Source organism: Acomys minous (genome assembly GCF_964271855.1).
Source record: "Acomys minous genome assembly, chromosome: 10".
NCBI classification, from domain to species: Eukaryota; Metazoa; Chordata; class Mammalia; order Rodentia; family Muridae; genus Acomys; species Acomys minous.
The window spans coordinates 60,796,069-60,813,929 of NC_140491.1; the positions used below are offsets into that span (position 1 = coordinate 60,796,069).

At 53.5% G+C, this 17,861-nt stretch overlaps 1 protein-coding gene across 2 annotated transcripts in view; it reads right to left on the minus strand.

Moving 5' to 3' along the window:
* Positions 1-17,861, minus strand: part of COL5A1 (collagen type V alpha 1 chain) — a 147,134-nt gene that overhangs the window by 86,704 nt on the left and 42,569 nt on the right. For both annotated transcript variants that reach the window (XM_084798098.1, XM_084798097.1), the window contains exons 3-7: positions 16,901-17,114; positions 15,637-15,799; positions 2,247-2,378; positions 1,045-1,176; positions 296-538 (exon numbers count right to left, since the gene is read on the minus strand). In XM_084798098.1, the coding sequence (XP_084654224.1) occupies positions 296-538; positions 1,045-1,176; positions 2,247-2,378; positions 15,637-15,799; positions 16,901-17,114 (884 nt within the window). The remainder of the gene's footprint in view (positions 1-295; positions 539-1,044; positions 1,177-2,246; positions 2,379-15,636; positions 15,800-16,900; positions 17,115-17,861) is intronic.

The window sequence follows — 17,861 nt, forward strand, 5'->3', positions numbered from 1 at the left end:
CGGTGTTATCTGAGTTACCTTGAGGATGAGGATGAGAAATCAGAGCCCAGCAAGCTACTCTACTCACTTTGCGGGGGGGGGGGGGGGTGACTGAAATATGCTCAGAAAAGCCCATGGCTTCTGAACCACACTCAACACTGCTACGGAGGACACAGGAGCCAAGATGCGGGGGGAGGGGGGATGCAAGGAAGGCTATCCAAGGAAGTAGGTGCTCAGCAGTGACCCACAGCAGTGGCCTTTGCCCCTTCTCCACCCTGCCCCCTAGATCCACACAAACAGGAAGGAGAGCAATTACATTAGAAGTGTTGGAGTTAACGGTGGTGCTGGTGGGGATCTCCTCGGGCCCTGAGTCAGGGTTCGTGGGCTGGTCGGGGTTCTCCACGCCCTCATTATAGCCAAAGTCTTCATATGGGGAGGGAGTGTAGTAGTCGTCAGTAGGCACATAGTCATAGTCCCCGATGCCTGGATCGTCCTCCTTGCCGGCCGGGTCGCTGGTCTCAGGTACTGTAGGGGGTTCTGGTGGAGGCTGCGTCTGTTCCTGGGGGCAGAGGGTAGAGAGAGACAGTCAGGATTTTCCAAGGACCCACACTGGCATCCTTCTAGTAGGAGAGTGAGCTGCAGAGTGTGGATGTAGAGTTTGGCCATGGCTTGGACTTGGATTCAGAGCCGTCAATCCCTGGCAGGCAGAGAAATGAGGAGGTGGGCAGCCAGTGCATGAGCACCAGATACCAAGAGTGCCACGACTCGATGGAGGACCACCCAGGGACACACCAGAAATGGTCCAACCACAGCTAAAGCTTCAGGGGGAGAAGGGAGAAGAGGGTATCTCTCACCCTGTAGCCCAGGCTGGCCTATAACTCGTGACTAGCCTGCTTTGGTGTCCAAAGTGCTAGAATTACAGGTATGTACAATGTTCACAGCCTCTGGCTCTTAACCCTCCCCTACTCTGTGGCCTGGCGGGGAGGGCAGGAACCTCCCCAGCCCAGCCCCTGTCCACATCAGACCTCAGGAACCTCCCCAGCCCAGCCCCCATCCATATCAGACCTCAGGAACCTCTGTGGTTTCTCTGGCGGCTTCCACTGGCTTCTGCGTGGGGGCAGGCTCCTTTCCCAGGTCGTCAGGGTCTTCATAATATGGGTACTCGTAGTAATAGGTCTCACCCTCTCCTTCTGGGTACTGAAGTCAACAGTGTCCGTAGGAAGAAGAAAATGGATGTATTACTAGAGCCAGTCGACCTCCCTGTCCCAACTTGGGTGGAAAAGCAGGGTCTCCAGACTGGGCTCTTCCCTCAGCCTCTCCCCGAGAAGCTGAACAAACTCCAGAAGTGTAACGTGGGGATGGACATCCCCACAGGCTCCCAAGAGAGGTCAGCAAATGCTGAGCCCTAAAAGTAGTTACGTCTGACCCACAGAAATCAGAGCCAGGCCAGCAAACTTGACCTTCAGCCCCCAAACATGGGTACCCAGAGAGAATGGCTAGCAGTCACAAGCAGTCACTCTATGCTCAAATACAAGTTAGGGGCCTGGTGGTGGCTGGCCTCAGAGCTCCATCCAACACAATCTGAGGATCTGTGGGGGTGGCCTGAGTCAGGGAATCCTATAGCCCCATGAAATCTCCACCTTCTCTGGCCAGCAGTGAAAGAGAGACACAGGGAGATTAAGATGCAAAGATACCCAGGGCAGTGGGAGACAGCCCAGCCAGAGGCAGGCAGAGTACCAGAAAGAATTGCACATAAAACGAGGAAGGTGTTGCTGGAGGAGGGCACAGGGGTGAGGAGAGGGACCCAGCAGAGTGGGAAATGGGGAGAAAGGACAAAGGGGAGAGACACTGCCCTGCAGAGTTACTGCTTACCCTGGGAGTCGAGGGATGAACCACTACACTAAGGGCAGAATACACCCTAGAGTAAAACTTTGGGTGCCCTGAGCAAATGGACTGAGCTCTAAAGAGCAACTGAGGCCACAGCCTGAAGGTAAGGGGTACCTGTCTGCATCCATCTAGGTTTGTGGGGAGCGGGGAGCAGGGGTTAAAGGGCACTGTTGCTGATGACACTCCCTTGAGAGACTCCATGATGGGCTGGAGGTGGGCTCCTGAGTGGTAAAGTGGGTCAGACACTGCTTCCCCTATGCTTTGTTTAAAATTCGGTCCTGTGGCCTCCAGGGTCCTTCATAGTCACAGTTCTGCTGACTCTGCACTACCCTGGGGGGCTACCTGTGCTCCCACCATGCATCCAGCCAGAGGGGACTCACATATTCATCTGGGTTAGGGTCCTGTGACTGAGGTGTGTCAGGGACCGCGGTGTCACAGTCGGGGCTGTAGTGCTCACAGTAATCATAGGCAGCCCGGTGGTCTGAGACAAAGAGCAACTGTTGGATGTCACCCTGCAAAAGGACAAAAAGCTCATGATCAGGCAGCACAGGTACTCACAGGGATCTAGGGGCCCAGGGGACCCAGCCCAATGCCTTGGGCAAGAGAGATGTCTAGGAAAGACCTCAAGAGGTGACACAGTTCTTCCCAGAAGATGCTATGCTACACTGACACATCTAAGGATCAATCCATCCATCTATTTACCCATCCATCCATCTACCCAACCATCTATTTAATCATCCACCTATACACTTTCCTACCTTTCCATTAATCCATTATTTAACCGTCCATTTATTCACCTACCCACCCCTCCACTCACTTACCTTTTCATCCATCCATCCATCCATGCATCCATCCATCCACTCACCCAATCATTTATCTACCTTTCTATTCATCCATCTGTCTTCCCATCCATCTACTCACCTGCCCATCCACTCATCGCCCACCCATCTCCTTACCCACCCACCTACCTACTCATTGACCCTTCTATTAATCATCCCTTTACCTGTTCCTGCATTCACCCACCACTCCATCCATCTATCCACCTTTCCATTCGGCCAGCCAGGCAGCAACCGTCCACTAACCCACCCTTCCATCTTCCTAGCCATCCTTCCAGCTGATAATTCCTCAACCATCCACCCACCCATCCATCCACCCCACAATGTATCCTTCCATCTACCAAACACATGTTGCACATTTGCCAGCTTGCTGTTCACAGCTACAGCAGTTACAAAGCACCAATGAATCTCTCCTAGATTCATTCAGAAGGGCATGTCCCTGTCTCCATCAGCCTCCAGGACTGAGGGGGCATTTCCTTAAGATGCAATGCTTGATTTTTTATTAAGTTAAACACAGAATTGTCATACAACCCAGCAGTTCAAACCTTGGAAACCAGAACAAACACTTGAGCAAATTTCCCCATATCAGTTCACCCCTAAAGGTAAAAAGAGAGGGACTCAGGCCAACTCTCTCCTCTCCCCCTGTGTTCTCTCTCTCTCTCTCTCTCTCTCTCTCTCTCTCTCTCTCTCTCTCTCTCTCTCTCTCTCTCTCTCTGTTTCTCACACACACACACACACACACACACACACACACACACACACACACACAGCATTACTGTCAATAGCCCCAGAGTGGTAGCACCATGTGTCCATCCAAAGATGGTAAATAAGTACAATGCAATGATGAATGCCACAGGTAGGAGCCATAACCCAGATGACGGCTGTAATATATACTGCATGTGTACTGTTTTGTCTGTGTACACGTGCATGTCATGGGAGGGCCCCATTATATAGTATGCAGTTGGCCCTCAGAGAGCACTGAGGTGGAACCTGAGTGTCCCTCACCAGCAGCTCATGAGTCCTCAAGAGCTGTACCGAGACCCTCTCCATCCCCATAGGATGTCTTGAGCTCATGGGGAACAGAAAAGCTTGACTGTGCCCTCCTCACACAAGGTCTAGTGACCATCCCTCTCTGGCCCACTCTGTCTCAGCGAAGGTGACTTTTTCTCCAGGGCTGACCCTACCCTCACACTTCCAAGTGAGAGGATGAATGACTTTTTCCCTCGTTGTCTCACAGGACACAGATGTAAGACCACTGTCATGGCCACCTAGCAGGAAGTTTGCCTGCACCCCTCCCAGCTCCCTAGAGCCATTCACTTGGACCATAAGGCCACAGTGTTAAGTTGCTCACAGCACACACAGGACACCCTCTCACCACTCAGTCACCCACAGAGGCTTATACAGAGTGGGTAGCAGCTCAACCCACTCCTCTACCCTCAGGGTCCAGGACAACCCCTGGCATCACATCAAATGCCGCAACCCAGAACTGGCAGTCCCACACAGCCTGCCTATGACGACTCTAAATCACCTGAGAAGGTGTCGGTGTTTGAATGCCACCTTCACTCTCATAACATCCTTTTCACTTTCTGAGCCCCTAATGAGCCTCTAGAAGCTTCTGCACCCCTCCCCCCATGCCTGTTGGTCATTACTGTTGTTCCAATGCGTTGCACTGACCACGCACCCATGTTGGCAGCCATCAAGTGAGCGGCCCATTTTCCCGCAGAGGACAGATCTGTGTCCATTTGGACACAGTAGAGATCATGCTGTCCTTGGTGTTCATAGAGCCCAAAGCATTTTGCTGAGCAAGTCAGTTCTGTTTCCACCAATAATGAGATGTTAGCAAAGCTTTTGCTGGAGAGTCTGCAATCCTGGCGCCTATGCAGCGAACGCGCATACAGCAGAGAGCTTAGCAGTGCACCCTCTGATAATAGGATCCCCTCTCTGCTCCCCTTCCTTTTCACTCTTCCTCCTCCCTGAGGCACACCAGCCCCCACACCATGGCTGCCACACCTGGCCCTCACCCTGTCCAATGGTGCTCTGTGGGGATCCCCACAGATTTTTGCATAACTTACAGATTTCATCATCAAATTTTACCCAGATGGCTCAGCAGGACAGCAGCTGTATCTGACCCTGTTGCCTGCCTGGGGGTCCCTTTTCCCCTTACTGGGCTGTCTTGCCTAGCCATAATAGGAGAAGATGCCAAGGAGGGTTGATATCCATGGAAGGCCTCTTTTTGTGAGCCTTTTCTGAGGAGAAAGGAGGGGGATGGGAGAATAGTGGGAAGGTGAGGTGAGAGGGAAGAGCTAGGAGATGAGGGAGGGGAAATTGCAATCGAGATATAAAATTAATTAATTAACCAGACTACCTCATGCCTAGAAATAGACAGGTGCAACTAAGTTGAGAAAATAACCCCTTCTTGTTCCAGGCTGCAGGAGAGGTGGCCCACAAGTGTACTAGCCAAGCAAATCTTGAGTCCTCGTTGTCACACTCCCTGGCCATAAGGCACCCAGAACCATGCCCTTCCACCACCCATTCAAAACACACCTAGGCACCTGAGGCCTGTACACGTTCCCAGGACATCCTTGATTGTTGTCCCAGGTGGAGGAAGGTGGAACTTGAGAGCCTCCAAGCTCCCCTGGGGTCCCATCTGAATCACACTGTGTGATCTTAGGCACTTTCCCAAACCACAGCAGGCCACACTTCCCTGTCTGGGAGGATGGAAAGAGGACTGGCCTCGGCGGTTGCCAGGGAAAGACCCAACCCGATTTCCTCAACTGGAGCAGAGCGGGACATGTTTCCAACAGAGGTGAAGGATCGCAGGGCCAGCCAGGCCACACACCCAGGCAGCAGGCCGGGGGATTCTCCCACAGGCTCAGAGCAGAGCAATTGGGTGCCACCGTGGGGTGCTTTCCTCCACTCCCTGTGCCCTCAGAAGTTTCCTGTAGACAGACCACCCATTCAGACTTTCAGGGACCCTCAGAAGTCACATTGAAAATCTTGATTTTGTATTATTACTTATGGGGCTACACAGGGTGGGAACAAAAAGTGTCTAAGCCAGGGGAAGGGAAGCCAGAAACACTGCTTTGTGGTTCCCTGTATGGCTGGGAGAGTGGGCTGAGCTGTGTTCACAGGAGAATTAAGGAAACAGCTTCAAGTGGTCAAATATGTCTTCTTGGTGTCTTTCCCTAGATCCTGTCTAGGGCGGATGGTATAAAGGCATCATTCAGGAAATACCTCATAGATGGACCCTGGAGAAAGACAGATGATCACCATCCTCACCACCAACATTAGCAAGGCCACCATCACCACCACCAAGACCACCATTATTACTACTATCACCACCTCCACGGCTCACACCACCAAGACCACCATCACCCCCTGAACTGCTAACACCACCAAGACCACCATCACCACCTGCACTGCTAACACCACCAAGACCACCATCACCACCTCCACAGCTAACACCACCAAGACCACCATCACCACCTCCACGGCTAACACCACCAAGACCACCATCACCACCTGCACTGCCAACACCACCAAGACCACCATCACCACCTGCACTGCTAACACCACCAAGACCACCATCACCACCTCCACGGCTCACACCACCAAGACCACCATCACCACCTGCACTGCTAACACCACCAAGACCACCATCACCACCTGCACTGCTAACACCACCAAGACCACCATCACCACCTGCACTGCTAACACCACCAAGACCACCATCACCACCTGCACTGCCAACACCACCAAGACCACCATCACCACCTGCACTGCCAACACCACCAAGACCACCATCACCACCTGAACTGCTAACACCACCAAGACCACCATCACCACCTCCACGGCTAACACCACCAAGACCACCATCACCACCTGCACTGCTAACACCACAAAGACCACCATCACCACCTGCACTGCCAACACCACAAAGACCACCATCACCACCTGCACTGCCAACACCACAAAGACCACCATCACCACCTGTACAGCTAACACCACCAAGACCACCATCACCACCTGCACTGCCAACACCACCAAGACCACCATCACCACCTGCACTGCCAAGACCACCATCACCACCTCCACAGCTAACACTACCAAAACCACCATCACCACCTGCACTGCCAAAACCACCAAGACCACCATCACCACCTCCACGGCTAACACCACCAAGACCACCATCACCACCTGAACTGCTAACACCACCAAGACCACCATCACCACCTGAACTGCTAACACCACCAAGACCACCATCACCACCTCCACGGCTAACACCACCAAGACCACTATCACCACCTGCACTGCTAACACTACCAAGACCACCATCACCACCTGAACTGCTAACACCACCAAGACCACCATCACCACCTCCACAGCTAACACTACCAAAACTACCATCACCACCTGCACTGCCAAAACTACCAAGACCACCACCACCACCTGAACTGCCAAGACCACCAAGACCACCATCACCACCTGCACTGCTAACACCACCAAGACCACCATCACCACCTGCACTGCTAATACCACCAAGACCACCATCACCACCTCCATGGCTAACACCACCAAGACCACCATCACCACCTGCACTGCTAACACCACCAAGACCACCATCACCACCTGCACTGCCAACACCACAAAGACCACCATCACCACCTGCACTGCCAACACCACAAAGACCACCATCACCACCTGTACAGCTAACACCACCAAGACCACCATCACCACCTGCACTGCCAACACCACCAAGACCACCATCACCACCTGCACTGCCAAGACCACCATCACCACCTCCACGGCTAACACCACCAAGACCACCATCACCGCCTGTACTGCCAACACCACCAAGACCACCATCACCACCTGCACTGCCAACACCACCAAGACCACCATCACCACCTGCACTGCCAAGACCACCAAGACCACCATCAGCTCCCCCTGGAGCCCCTGAGTCAGTGCTCACACACTCTCACCCATCAATAGCCTGGTAGCAGTTTAGGCTCTCACAGTTTCCTCAGTCGCATGCCCCGCCTCTAGGTGGCATACTGTCTGTCCCTCTGCTCTCCCTACACGTGTCCCTGCCACCCTGTTCCCCTCCCTCAGTGACATGAGGTCCAACTTCCCAGAGCTTCTTGGTCACCATGCTCCCAGGGGAACCGGATCAGAATGTCCACCACATGCCAGCCCAGCATGATGTCATTGGACAAGGCCTGACTTCCAACCTAAGGTCAGCCCTGTCTTCTGGGAGACACTACAGCTCACAGTTTCCATGGAACAAGCCTGACACCCTTACAGGCTAGGCAAGTCCTGTGAAGACTGAACCTCCACTCTGCTGCCAACCTCATACGGTGCCTTCCTGGGTCTCCAGAAGCACAGACCTCCCATCTGGCTGCCAGTCAGCCAAGGGCTTTAGGAGATGAATCACCCTGTGTGGCCCGCTGCCAGCCACGGCACAGGCTGGGGCCAACCCCTGCTCCCAACCCGAAGCCATTCCTAAGCCTGGGAGCTGGGGAATTGGAAGCCATTCAGGAGTGCCCAGAGTGTCCAGGGCCTCACGCCGTAGTGCGCATGCTCTGGTGGGGTCAGAGGAGGCCTTTTCCAGGCTGTTTTAGAGACAGGAGCTAAACGGGGGGGGGGGGGGGGGGGGGCGCTCCAAAGCTATGTTTCAGCTCTAACGCTTCAACTCCAGAGCACGACCTTACCAAAGACAGGACATGGATGGAGCTCAGTTGAGGGTTTCAAAGTGAGACCACTAGGTTTAGGGTAAGCCTTGTGAGGAAGTGTGTGACATGCCCATACCCGGAGCCTTCGAGATTGGAAGGAAGCCGACTCTCCACTTTACCGCCACCTGTCACCATGTGTGTCAGTCCCAGGTAAGCCATCAGAACAGAGCTCTGCCCTTCCTGGAATTGGGGGTGGGGAGGGGTACCATAGAGCAGGCAGACTGAAGACACAGCCAGGTAAAGTCTTGAATCCACACTGGCTAGTGTCCTGGGGCTTCTCAAAAGACACGTTATGGCCAGAGCTCCCTGAATAAAGCCTGTGGCACGCAAGCATGAAGACCTGAGTTCAAATCCCCAAAGCCCATGTAAAGCCAGTCATAGTAGTGCATATCCCAGTGTTCCTACAGTAAGATGAGAGGCAGAGGCAGAATCCCTGAAATCTCATGGACCAGCTGCCTATTATAGGAAACAGAGAAGAACAAAGAGATCCCACTTCTAGCCAGGCAAAAAGAGAGGGTCAGCAACTGAGGGTGTCCTGTGAGCTCTACGTGTGCACCATGGCATGCATGCTGACACTCACACGCGCTGCACGTGCGCACACAAGCCCACACACACACACACACACACACACACACACTGACCTCTACATGTGCACCATGGTATGCATGCTGACACACGTGCTACATGCGCACACACACACACACACACACACACATACCCACACACACACACTGACTTCTACATGTGCACCATGGCATGCATGCTGACACACGTGCTCACGCATGCACACACACACACACACACACCGTACACATAAATGTCACATGCATATACACAAGAGCACATGCTAAGGCTCACTCAGTCAGCTAGAGCACAGGCATGCTGGCCTGAGAGGGCCAGAGGCCACATCTACATTAAGCCTGAGCAGAAGTCAGAAGAACAGACTGGCTAACTGTGGGTTGTGGTCTAGAGCCAGAAGGGCATGACCCCACTCAACACCCTGCTCACCTACTGACACAAACTCCTCTCATCTGTTGCTGGGCCATTTGCATCCCCCCCCCCCCCCCCACCGCTTGGCCATGCCCAGGATGAGCAGCTGAGTGCCAGGGTTGGAGATTTCCTTTCTTGTTACTGAACTCAGGACCTACCATCTAAAGGCTTCCAAATTCCCATCTGTAGGTCAGGACACAGGGGCCTAGAGTAGTAGCAGAGGAGTCTCTCACAGAATGGCCACAGCCACAGCTACGCTGGCCTGGGTAGCAACAGAGACTCTGATACAGCTGGCCCAGACTGCCCACCCCTGGGCTGCAACATCATAGTGGGTGGGCACTGGGGCACAGAGATGGTATCAGAGAGGCTTCTGGCAGCCAGATCATAGCCCTCTGCAACCAGAGTCAGAGCCAGCCTTTCTTGGCTGCTCCTTTTGAGACGTGCATGGCCATCAGGCCAACAGGGGAGGATGACAGAGATGACGCAATGCAAAGAGCTGGACACAGAGCGGCTGTTCTCTGGACTCTGCAGCTTGTCCACCAGTCACTGGCAGACTCCCACAAACAGGGACCAGCTCTCTGTGGTAATTTGTCACCTCATTCCACCCCCCAGTGAGACAAGGCTTTTCCATTGGCTCTGCATCCCCACTTGACAACAGGCCTGAGCTGAATCCCTGGCCCCTTAAAGCTTGCCATGGAGGCCATCGGTGGACAGGTGACTGGCAGGAGACTTGAGAGTCCCTGGGAGGAGACAGAGGCTAAAGCCAGGCCTGGATCTGGGGGCCACACTGCTGACCGGGGCTCTGCTCCCCACTCACACAGAAGATGGCTGGCTCTCAGACCTGTTTGAGAAGGCCAGGCCCAGATCCCCTTGGGCTGACTGATGAGGAAAGCACCTCTTCAGCACAGCCCGTTCCTGTCTCAGAGCAGATTCCAGGAAAAAACACGTCAGTGGAAAAGCTGGGCTCCTGGAAACAGGGAAGCCAGGATTAGGCAAACACTTGGCCTTCTTCAAATGCTGAGGTGCGGTCAGGAGGGGGGACCCACCAGCAACTGGGGGTACACAGTGAAAGCTGAGTTTACAGTCTGTTTGGTCTTGTTGCCCCTTGAAACATTCAACAGCTTAAAAGCACATTTGGCTCCTGGCCCAGAGTCTGCAACCGGTCATCCCTCTATCCCCAAAGTCTCAGCCTCCTCCGTGGCCCTCCTTCGTGGCATACTCCAGCAAGAAGGCCTTTCCACTTCAGGGCCTTAGAGAAAACAGGCGACACCAGCCTCTGTTGTTCCCTTGAAAACACAGGTCAGCCTCGAACCTGCAGACAACAGAGCAAGAACAGCCCCAAGTTCCAGTTTGGGGTGTGAAATAGGAGGATGGGGGTAGCGGAGTCAAGCGTCATGCAGGATAGAGCATTGAATGAGCTTCCATCCTGGAAAGTTGTTTGTTCTGGTCCTTTCTGTAATGTCCCAAGTTTCATAGACCCCACAGGACCAGGGATTCGGATGTCTTTGGCTAATGGAGGGTCACAGGAGCCAGTGGCAGAGGCCCAGAGCAAGGCTACCTGGCTGAAGAAGTCCCTCTCTGCCGCCACGCTGCAGATGATCTTTGAAAAGTTGCTCAGCCACGGATGCCAGCTTCCCAAGCCCTTAGATGGGAACAGGGTCCCCAGCCCCCAGCACCTTGAGGTGGGCAGGCAGAGCACGGAGCTGCTATTGCTGGCAGCCTGTCTGCAAGGACACTCCACCAATGAACAGCTCACTTCTACCATCCAGAGAGCCCCCTTCCCTGACAACTGTGTCCCTGCTCCCAAACCCCAAAGCTCATCCCTGGATGAAAAGGAGTGTTTTCCCATATGGGGCACCCCCACCTTCCTGTATCATGGGGTCTTGGCCTGCCCAGCACCTCCTGTATGTCAGATCTCAGGCACATTGCAAGGAAAGCGACAAGACTCAGCTATACAGGGAAGGCAGCAGCATGGGGTTAGACCAAGTGAGCAAGGCAGATCATTCAGTGAGTCTCTAGGAAGCCCCCAAGCCCCAGACAGTGGGAAGCCCCAGTGATGAGAACTGCAGCCCATGTTTCACAGTGGGTCTCTGGGATAGCAAGGCGAAGTTGGGGCCAGGGTGTCCCAGGAGCAGTAACTCAGCCAGGATTACAACTTCCGGTCTGCTCTCAGCTCAGATGGAGACAAGGGCGTGGTCATGAGACTCCACCCCCACACCCCACACCCCACAGTCCCACCCCCACCCGTCTCTGAGGGGGAGGAAAAGCATACTAGATGAGCATGGAAAATCCAGAGGTTAGACAGCGAGCATCTTTGCCTCCACGGAGAGAGCAGTTAGTGCCACGGGCAACAGGCAAGGAGGGTCACCGAGAGTCTGGGCTCAGCATGGATCCCTGAAGCCCTTGAGTAGGCAGGCATTTCACACGGCCCTCCATACACAGCCCTACAGTGGTGGCCTCATTGCACCCATTTCACAGATGTGAGTGCTGAGCCCCAAATCCTCAACCAGGAAGGTTTTCAGCTCACCCGGGCAGAGCTGAAAGCATGCACCCTGCACACCTTCACTTCCTCTCTATATAGCTTTGCCAGACCTTGGTATGTCCAACATCCCCTAAACATCAGGGAAACCCCAAGAATCAAGTCCAAGCTAGTGAGGCAAAGGGGCTGTGCCTGAGGGAGCCAGCAGCTGCCAGAGACTGCCTGCCAGGGCCACTGTGCCAGGGCTCAACATGTCTGTGCCCTAGAGCTGAACAGGATACTGGGCCACCGAAGCCTCTACTTCTGTCCTGGGGGTTCTCTGTGGGGCTATGGGCACCCCAGGCTTCCCCAAGGCCCTTTGGAAGCCTTGTAGGGTCCTGTGAATCTGCCTAGAAGAGGTGATGAGTGGGGCATGGTGAGGCTGTACCAACAGTACCTGGCCTAGGCCTCAGCTCTGGCACCCTCCCTCTCTCCAAATCCAGAGAGCTATGGGGCCGACTGGCCTTTAACAAGCATAAGAATCTGGTGGGACGAAAAGGCCACTGGACAAGTTTCCAGCAAGAATCTTCTAGAGAAATTAGGCACTGGAAATGAGAAAACATTGAGCACCATTATCTAAAACCTGGAAAGCCAAGAGTTAAATCACTTCTATTTCAAAAGGGATAAAAATTCACTTGCAAGGAGACTGAGGCCAGCTCTCCTCCTCTGCCATTACACTGGGAAGAAGCAAAGAGGAGGAAAAGCCCCCTCCCCCCCCCACCTTGCTGCCCTAGCTGGTCTTCATTAAGGCAGACAGGTCCAATTTCCCACCGTGAGCACAGCTAACAGCCAGGAAACCCTGGGGCTGGGAAAACACAGACCTCAGACCATTAACAACTTGTGGTCAACAAAAATCCTGGGCTTCTGGCAGCCGCTCTCCCTCAAATCAAATTCCATGGCAGGGGAAAAGGGCTCACCAGAAACTCCGGACTGTGAGTGCATTGCACCCTGCTGTTCCAACAGAGTTGCCAGGCATCAGCTGCAGAGTGAGACCCACCTGTGCATGGCGAGAAAAAGCCAACGAGGCAAAACTGGACTCTGCAGCCAGTATCCAAGCGAGTTTGAAAACAGAGACCTGTCTTCGTCTCAACATAAATAGGTAACCATTACAGAAGACTTGCTGTGCGTGCTTTTTGTGGAGTGATTCCTGTGCACACACACGCATACACACACACACACACACACACACACACACACACACACACACACAAACACACATACACACACACACGTATATTATTATTGTCTGAATTTTGCAGTCACTGAGCCTCAGCTATGGGGAACACCCAGTAAAGACCTCTGAGCTGGGTCCAGTTCCCTGAGCTTCTGCTAGAGAACCTTCCCCGGCATTCTGGACAGTGTTGGCTGCTCCATTAGGGGTTTGTCTGACGATCTTGCACTTTAAGATGGACCAAGACTGAGGAAGTAGCTCAGTCAGTAAAGTGTCTACCACACAAGAGTGAGGACTGAGCCTGGTGGCACATGCCTGTCAGACTGGATCTGCGGAAGTGGAAACAGCCATCCATAGGGCTTAGGGACCAGCCAGTGCTGCTGAGTCAGTGGCTACCAGGTTCAGCAAGATCCTGTCTCCAAAAACAAGGTGGAAAGTGACCGAGGAAGACATTTGACACTGACTTCTGGCCTTCATATGCACACAAACAAGAACTTGCACACATAAACCACATGTGCATAAACCACAGAGAGAGAGAGAGAGAGAGAGGCACACACACACACACACACACAGAGAGAGAGAGAGAGAGAGAGAGAGAGAGAGAGAGAGAGAGAGAGAGAGAGAGAGAGAGAGAGTTTTCTTTTAAGGGTCAAAGCTTTTTCCAGAATCTTGATAATAAAAGGGACTTCCTGCAAAAATGACAAGTGTTTGGTACAGCCCAATACCAATAGCACACAGCAAACTCAGTCAGATCCAATGTTTTGCTCAGCCCTGGGATGTCCTTGCACACTGCTTTCAAGATTTTGGTTACCAGAGACTGGACATCAGGAGCCACTGTGGCTCCACTGGCTAAGAGTTCTCTCTTCAGCTCCTCTTACGCACACTCTCCAGAGCGGTCCTGGAACCTGCCAGCATCTCAGGCTTGCCTAGGCCTTCCCACAGAGTAACCGGTAAAAGCAGTACTTGACCTCTAAACCCGCGGTAAGCACCAGCTCCCCACAAGAGGCCAGCAGCTGCCTGTCCAGCTGAGGCCACTTGGCCACCCTCCAGCTCATCCCAGACTCCCGGGCATGTCCACTCAGAAGCCTGCCCTGAGGGCAGCCCCATGGCTTCCAGGTTCAGCACTGTCTGCACCCATGTGCCCGTCCCAGCTGGTAGAAGGCCCCAGCTACAGTGTCAGCTTAAGGCAGCTAAGTCCAGCAGACATACCCTGCTCGTACCTTCTCCTGTAGGCCCACCCCGTGTCCATAGAAGGCAAGCTGGCTGTTCTGGGCTCCGATTGGCTATTGACTGCAAATTCTATCCCATCTTCGCCCCAGCTGACCTCGGCCCAACCTCCATAGTGACTGTAATTCACACTATCTGGCACTCACTCCTTATGACACACAACTACATGTCACTTTAGTCACAGATCTATGTAGTAGTCACATTGCAACTGATGTCAGGTCACTAAGTCTTGGCAGAGCACTAGGGTAGACTCGGCATTGCATCCAGCTTGCTGGACCCTGAGCCACTAAGAGGACATGGCCTAGAACCCCCACTGCAGCTGTGAGGCCATCAGCAAGCCTCCCCAGATACAGGTGACACATGTCCCCATGGTGGGGACCCAACACAAGGAAATGGCATTCACACGGCATTTGGAGAGCTGGGAGGGCACTTCCCCCATCCTGTCCTGAGAGTTCAGATAGCTCTCAGAGACCATTTTCCAGGTGACTATGAAACTTCTCCAGTCAGGGAGCCCTGCACCCCAAAGCTTTCCACAAAGGCCATGTATGTCTTAGAAAAGAAACCATGCCAAGTGTCCCAGCCCAAGTCCAAGAACTCAGGCTGTGGATGTACTTGGGACTCAGACCTAAGGGTGTGGTAGCAGGTGCTGTCTCAGTTGTTCTGGATTCAAGTGGCCTCTAGGACCACCCCTCCCCACTCCCCACCCCCACCCAGACACCTGCACAGGCGCTCAACCTTCTTCCTGAATCAAGACAGTTGCCCAAATCCTTTCATGCCCCACACGAACCCAGAGGACTCTGTGGACTACAGTGCAGGCCACAGCCCCTGATGTGCCTCCTGCTCCTGTCTCTGAGCATTTCCCCAGGATGCAGGCTCTGCTGGGCCTGTCTGGACCGCCGCTGACTTAGAACACACACACACTGAGTCAGGACGATCCCACTGCATGGCCCAGCTCTGGCCTGCACGTGTGCTCAGAGGAAGTTGGCTCTCCTCAGCAGAACCCTTGCCCACCAGAAGGTGCCAGTCAGAGCAAGCTTGCCCTGTGTCTATTCCAACCTGGTACCCAGGACACATGGACTGGGTTGCTTGGAAAGGGGCAGTCATTACATTCATGTGCTAGCCAAGCTGGCCTCTCCGCTCACAAGCCACAGTGTCCTACGGGAAGCAATGAGAGTCAAACCGATCCCCAGCTGAGGAGATGGACCTCCCACAGCAGCCGCAGCATCTCTACATGGAGGGCCGCCACTTGCCACATTGTCCTCGAGTGTCATGGTGAACCATCCATCTCATGCCTACCTCAAATATTTCATCATCCAAAATCCGGGAGCCGAACATGACGATGCCATTGACGTCTATTATGGGGTGTTCACTGCGGTTGAGAAACTTTACAATCTTCTTTTTACAGTCGAGGATCAAGGTGACATTTTTCTGGTAGACACTGATAGCAATCCGGTGCCACCTGCAAAGAAACAAATATTCAGGCAGGGAAAGTCCCCAAGGGCCATGTGACACAAAGCCACTGGGTGACAATCTTGTGCACGAGTCTGGGCAATATCACACAAGGATAGTACTGTCACTGAGAGAATCTCTAAGAGTCAAGGAAGAGATCACAGCCACTGGCTTCAGACCTCTGTGTCAAAGGCCACAGTAGGCTTCTTTTCCCATTGTGAATATAGGCAACATGAAATTAATGCTAATGAAGCAGAAAGCCCTTGCCCTAGGTCAGAGAGTGGTCTCTGTTTAACTCCCTTCTTTGAGTGCGACTAGGAAGGTCCTGGGCTTCTGAGAGTCCTGCTATGCGAAGTCCTAATGTGCCCCTCATTACTTACAATAAAGGGGGGTCAGACTCCGGAAAGAGCTCTTGTAACACAGGAGCTTCTTGAGAATAGATAGAAGATAATCCCTAGTCCATTCAGATCCTCCAAACCAGAGTTCTCATATCTAAGGCGCAAACACTGGGAGCTCCTGAGGTGCCCTTGGGAGGCACAAGCATGGGGGCTCAGGGTGGGTTCAGCCATAGGAAGGAGTCATGGGGGGGGGTTGCTGCAGTCACAATAACACTATCACAAGGGCCCCATTTTTATGCAGGACACCCACTCCATGGCAGCTGTGATGGGCTGACACAAAGCCTTGCTAGAAACCCCAGGAGCCGTGGCCTACAGTCTCCAGGTGCCTTAGGGATGGTGACCAGCACTCAGGGAGCACACAGCAGAATTCTGAAGATAGGGCTCTGTTTTCATTCGCTCACACAGACACTGTGCCAGATCCAGAAAGGGTACGCTCCTAGGGAATAGGTAGGTGTGGCCACATACCCTCCTCTGCCCCTTCTGCCCTAGGGCCAGCACAGGATGCACTCAGTGCGTTCTACGGGAAACAGAGCTAGGGAACAGCAAAGGTCCCTGGGGTTTTAGAGATGAGAACAAGCCCTGGGGAGGTCAGTGCTCCATCCTCCTGGTCCCCAGCATGTGGGCATCATATGCCATCTACTGCCAGGCTAGCTGCTGTCCCGCGATGTCCGGCTAGCAGCTCCACCCCATCCCTCAGCGGGCAGGGTACTTACTTGCCATCTGACAAGTTGATGCCAGGAAAGAGTGGATACTCCTCAGGCCCAGGCTTCCCTGTGTGGTCCTCGTAGAGGAAGACAGGGGAACGGCCCAGCTCCAGCCCCACCTGCTGGATGCCCTGTTCGTTGTAAATGGAGACCAGGAAGGCCTGGCTGCCTTTCTTGGCTTTCACAGTGGTCAAGATGGAGAAGTCTTCAGGAAAATCAGACTCTGAAACAGAGGACAGGGTGAGAGGGCCATAGGAAAACCAGACCCTGGCCAGCCATGGCAGGCTGCAATGAGCCAGCTCAGAGATCTGGCAAACTCTGATGGGTGGAGCCCCTCTGCAGTTCACCTGCCTGAGATGAAGCTTCTGCAGCCTCCTCCTCCACCACCAGGTGGCGGCGGGGGGGGGGGTGTCAAGCTGTCAGTTCAAGGCATACTGGCCACACAAGCTTCTCCAGAAAACAGCAGTGTCCCTTCTAGTGAGGAGCCCACGACACCCTCTCCTTGGCTCTACCCTGCACCTCCACGCATCTGCTTATGAGTCCTACCCAAGACCTGCTGGACTGAGACCTGCCCTTAACAGGGGCAGCTTACAAAGGACCTTTGCATCTCCTACTGTACGAAAGGCTGGGCACGGTGTGCCTCAATCACAGGGGATAAGAGGAGTGGAAGAGAGAGGGTGGGAGACTACAGGCCTGTGGCGTACCTAGACTCACCCTTTCTGATATGTCTCTGTCAGTAAGCAAATCAAAGAAAAAGCAGAAATAAAATTTTAAATGCTCCAAGCTTAAATTTTTAAGAAAAACAAATATCTAGTATGTTGAACAGGAGGGGTTGTCACTTTCAATATAGGAAGCCCCTAGGCTGTCCCTGAAGGTACCTGAACCCACTCCTGATGCCACCCTTGCCTGAAGCTTAGTGAGGACCTTGGCTGCCACCTCCCCAGGGCTCCTGGTGGAAAAGTCTGTCCTC